Genomic DNA, 5,398 nt, shown 5'->3' on the forward strand with positions numbered 1-5,398 from the left:
CAATGCAATATATAGATGATGTAGTATAGAATTGTACACTTGAAACCTATATAATTTTACTAACCATTGTCACACCAATAAATTTAGTTTAAAAATAAATAAAATTAAAAACAATAAATAAGGATACTAAGGCGCAGAGGAAATTAAGTGACTTGCCCAAGGTCACACAGCTTGTAAATGGCAGAGTTAATAGTAAAAATTGTAAACGGTAAAATTATAAATGGTACAAATGGTTTTAAAAATGGTTAAAGAGGTGACATGGTAAATGATAAAACACTACCAAGTCAGTCAGCCCCTGAGAGACTGAGTTGGAAGCAAAGGTCATAGAACAGTAAGTAGGAAGGAACTAGGGCACAACTCAAATGCCCGCAAGGCATGAAGTGGGCACAGGGCCAGGCAGCTGATGTGGACCAAGAGAACCAGCTCCCTGGACCTGTCAGTTTGCAACCCTAACAAGTCCAGCATCTTCAACTCTATAGATGAGCAGCTGAGGCCCAGAGAAGAGAGGGCTTAACCAAGGTAGCACAGCTCCTGAGGGGCCCCAAGACTCTCCTCTCTGCAATCTGGAGACCCACACTCAGAAAGGGAAGGTGGAAGGTGTTTTAGAACCGAAGCCCTGAGGCGGGTCCTATGTGGAGGGCCTCTGGCTACAGGAGTCAGGGAGTTAGGATTTGACTGGGATACGATGAGAGGCTGCCCCTAAATGTTTGGTTTAAATATGTAACCAGGAGGAGCAGTGTTCCCCCGAGCTGAGAGACATGTCCTTTCACTGAGACCTCAGTGCATTGGTGAACTGCTTGTCGTCCCTCCAGAAGGCCGTTCCCTATCTCAGGGAATTTCTAGAAGCTTGGGCAGACTGAGACGTGACCTTTTCCCCAGGTCTCTCTTGACATCGCCCTCTTCTGGCCACTCTGAGCATCAGCAAAGCCCAGGGAGAAGCCAAGGAGTTGGCAGGATCAAGGATGGCTGTGGATGCGTGGAGCTGGTCAAACCACACTCCCAAGATTCTCTACTTTATAGCCCTGCCCACCCATCCCAGCCTGTCTGTGAAGAGTTGCACAACACACATGCCCAGGTTATCCAGCATTTTCTCCAAACTTACTGGAGAAAAACGAGACCTCAACAGGCAAACCTACCTCAGGGTTATTCCTCAAGGCTGAGACCAGGAGCTCGGAGCTCCCACAGACAGACTTATGCCTCGTTCACCTGCATTCACAGCACCCAGCACACCAGAGGTGCTCATTACATTCCTAAACAAAACCGATCACTTCCCCATTCCAGACCCCAGCTGCCCACACCACCTCTTACAGACCCCCAGCTCATACCCAGTAGAGTCAAGGATCTGACAGGTGCAGGTGATGGTCGATCCACCCTCTTTAGCCCCCATCCCATTTTTGCAGCCTCAGTGTCACCCTTCTCTGGGCAAGGTCACCATTCCTACAGTGCTCGAGACCCTTCTCCCCAGTCGTGAGCTAGGTCCTGTGATGAATTGAAGTACCTCAGTCAGAGCTCACTACCTGCTGATATTCTTTCAAATTACCCAGGAACCAAGTCTTCTGCCCACCTTCCCAGCTCAGAAGCCCCACAAGGTACAGCAATCGGTGGGTTTTCTGGAGGGATCTTCCCACACCATAAGATCAGGCCCCTGGAGCCTGGGTTGATCCTCCAACATCAGAAGATTCTCAGGTCTCACAACCCCCCAGGTCCTCCCGCCTCCTAGTAACCTGGTCTTTTGTCAGATTTCACTCAGTTCTGACCTGCCCGATGCTCAGCCTAGACCATAGTCACTGCTGTAGCAACACAAATAATTACGGTGCCATCATTATTCCATTTGCAGAGAATTTCCCCGCAAATCATCTAAGTCCCCCTATAATTACTGTCCCCAATTTAGAGGTGAGGAAACTGAGGCTACTAGAGGTCACCAGGAAGTGAAGGAGTTGGTGCCCATGACACCCCACAGACCTGGCCAACCACCTGGGAGAAGCACCTGCCCTTTTGCGGATGGAGGCAGCCTCTTCCCTCTGCTCATCTCTGCAGGCTGCCCAGTGGAAAGGCCGTCCAGCCTAGAGGTAAACACCACTGCGGGCGGGGGCGGGCCTGGCCACCCACCCGCCAGGAGCGGCTGGGAGGCCTCTGAGACCCTCCTCTCCTGGGAGAGTGAGTACCCCTCTGTCCTGGGTGGGAACTGCCCCAGACCCATAAGCTGTCTTTGGAACATGAGCGTGGGCCCTTCTGCGGCTGACGCCTCAACTAGTCTCGCTCGGAAGCTGCTCCCCTCAGGACACACGAGCCGGCTGGTGGCTCGTGAGAAGCGGGAGCTGCAGTGGCCGGGCCACGATTTGTGCCAGAAAGACCCGCGCGTCGCGGGGCGCCGCTTCCTGGCGGGATTACGGCACCTGCCTGCTTCCATCTCCGCCTGCCCAGGGCGACCCCTAGGCCGGGACCACGCTAAGGGGTCACAGGGAAGTTGGCGGCAACTTGAGTCATGCACAGTCAGTCTCCTTCGGCTACTCCTTTCCTTGTGCCTGGTGTGAAGCTTTTCTGTTTTTAAAAATTCTCTTCCAAGAGTAACACAAGACGTTGGGAAACTTTGCGCGAAACTTACAAATGCAGTGAAACCGGAGCCAGCGACTCCATCTGAGCCTGGGAACGCCGCGCCCAGCCCCGCTCCTCCGCTCCTCCGCTCCAGCCCTGCGCTTCCGGCGGTGGCCCGTGCTGACCACCTGGCTGTCAGGCGGCCCGGGCGCCCGCCCCAGCCCTGAGCGCCCTCTAGGCCTTCGGCACCCTCCCTGATTCGCTTCGGGAACCCTCCTGCGGCCGTCACTCCGTGCGCGCCGCAAACCAGGGACCGGGACGTCCCAGACCGAGTGGCATTTCTGCAGTTCCTCTGGGGCATTGTTTTCCCGGGGAGCCCGGGGGACCTCGGGGGAGGGGAAAGGGGTCCCGCCCCACCGACGGCAACGCAGGCTTGCCCACCACCTCATTTGCATTTCAAAGGCAAACTTCTGCTGGACTTCCTCGGCGGCAGCGGCGGCGGCACCTACCGGCTTTGCACGGATCGTGGTAATGCTCTAACTGCTGCTCCGCGCTCTCCTCGCCTTCCAGCGCCGAGTAGTCCGAGGCGGGGTCCGAGTGCTCCCCGAGCCCCTCCGCGTCGCGGGGCAGCGGCAGCAGCAGCAGCAGCAAGGGAGACAGCAGCAGTGGTCCAAGGGCCCCGAGCGCAGTCGCCCGGGGCATGGTTGCGAGGGGTCGGCGAAGACCGAGGGAGTTGCGTGCCGGGAAAGCTGAGCTCGGGCAAGGGAAGGTGGACGGGATCGGCTCGGCGGCGGCCCGGGCGCGGAGGTTACGCGCGGCTGCCCAGCATGGCTCCGCGCGAAGCGAGCAGAGCGAGGCGCCTTGTCCGCGTCGGGGCACCCGGGAAGCCGCCGCTCGGAGATACTTGCCCGGCGGCCGAGGCTGCGGCGGCTGCGACTGAGCCGGTGGCGGCGGTGGTTGGAGCAGTGGCCGCTCCGCCCCTCTCCACCCGGGATGCACCACACAGCCCTCGCTAGGGACCCCGGGCAGCCAATCACTCGGGCGCCCGAGGCGAAGCCCCTCCTCTTCCCGGCACCTCCGCAACTTCGGAGGAAGGGGAGCGAGGTGAAGATGCTGAAGGCAGGACCCGGGGCCCGCGGCTCTCCTACCGAGCCAAGGGCGCCCTTCTCTGGGCGTCACCTCTGCCTACGGCCCCCGAGAATGCTGCTCCTGAAGATCAAGGCTGGACTTCCCGCCTTGTTTTAGTCTCATAAGTCACTTTACAACTCCCCGATGCACACGTGGGTGACGGCAGGCAGCAGTGGTTAGAGCTGGAGCGCAGGACCAGGAGTCCTATGTGATCTGGGCGGTTCGCTTCGCTACCAACTTGCTTTGTGCTTTTGGACAATCATTTCTCTGCAGGGACGAAGTGAATCTTCTCTGGTCGTTTTCCAGCGCAGCTTTCTCAGCATCCCTTCGACCAGCCATGAAGGGTGCTTGCTGCAGCACCCACCTAACCTAGTGGCTTAGGGAAGAATGATTTAAAGTGACGGATTTCCCCTCTCAGTGACCCTATCCTTTAGTAAAACAGTCTAAGATGCTTCATACAGGCAAAAAGACTGACAAACGAACAGCCGTGTGTGCTATTTATTTAGACATGTTTTATTAAATAAGCCATTTACCATTAACTTGATGGAATAAAACTGACCAATTTCTGAAGTCTGGTTATTTTTTTTTNTGGTTAGTAGGATGTCTTATAATTTACTGTCAATTGAACCCTTGGCTGCACTTACAGTATCAGATGAAAAACAAAATGGCAGAGCTGTGAACCACTAATCAGAGGCCATGCCCAGGAAACCCCATGAACCTTACCAGCCCCAGGCCAGGAGGGCTTCACAGATTCACTCCCACTCTGCAATCATCTGATTTTAAAACCACACTTTTTTACAGCATCAAATAGACTGCTTATTAGTGAATTTAAATTTTACAGTTAAAACTTGCTTCAAAGGTCAGCATGAGGGGGCCAGTCAGGTGGCTCAGTTGGTTAAGAGCACAAGCTCTGAGCAACAGGGTCACAGGTTCGATTCCCACATGAGCTGCCACTGTGCTGCCAAGAGGTGACCGGATGGCTCAGCTGGTGAGAGTGCGTGCTTAACAAGGTTGCCGGTTCGACTCCTGCATGGGATGGTGGGCTGCGCAGGGCCCCCCCTCCACCCCCGCCAGCAACTAGATTGAAAGCGACTGAACTTGGAGCTGAGCTTGCGCTCTCCACAACTAAGATTGAAGGACAACAATTCGACTTGGAGCTGATGGGTCCTGGAAAAATACAATGTTCCCCTTCCCCAATTCTCCAATAAAATCTTAAAAAAAAAAAGTCAGCATGAAAATGTTCTTTCAACAAGTTTCTAAGAAATCTGTTTATAATGTCCCTAACTATATGTCAGGAACTGTTTTAAGCATTTTAATCTGTTAAGAATCATGCTCATTTATAACTTAGATATGAGACCTGAAACAATAAATTGCATAGAAGAAAACACAGGTATTAAACTTACGGACCTTGAGTTTAGAGAGGATTTTATGAATTTGACTTCAAAGGCAAGGGAAGTAAAAATAAATGAATTAGACCATATCCAACTAAAACGTGTCCGCACAGCAAAAGAAACCATCAACAAAACAAAGAAGCAAACAATCGAACTGGAGAAGATATTTGCAAACAATACCTCTGATAAGGGGCTAACACCCAAAATATATAAAAAACTTATACAACTCAACAACAAAAGAACAAACAATCCAATTAAAAAAATAGGCAGAGGACCTGAACAGACACTTCTCCCAAGAAGACATACAAATGGCAAACAGATATATGAAAAAATGAAATGCAAAT

General features: G+C 53.0%; 1 protein-coding gene across 1 annotated transcript in view; it reads right to left on the reverse strand.

Annotated features, from left to right (window-relative positions):
* The window catches only part of TLL2 (tolloid like 2), a 124,345-nt gene extending 120,909 nt beyond the window's left edge, over positions 1-3,436 (reverse strand). The window contains exon 1 of the mRNA XM_019639007.1: positions 3,045-3,436. Within this exon, the coding sequence (XP_019494552.1) occupies positions 3,045-3,237 (193 nt within the window). The 5' untranslated portion in view covers positions 3,238-3,436. The remainder of the gene's footprint in view (positions 1-3,044) is intronic.
* Between the last annotated feature and the right edge of the window lie 1,962 nt (positions 3,437-5,398).

The sequence above is a fragment of the Hipposideros armiger genome, unplaced genomic scaffold (assembly GCF_001890085.2).
Source record: "Hipposideros armiger isolate ML-2016 unplaced genomic scaffold, ASM189008v1 scaffold_42, whole genome shotgun sequence".
Taxonomy (NCBI): Eukaryota; Metazoa; Chordata; class Mammalia; order Chiroptera; family Hipposideridae; genus Hipposideros; species Hipposideros armiger.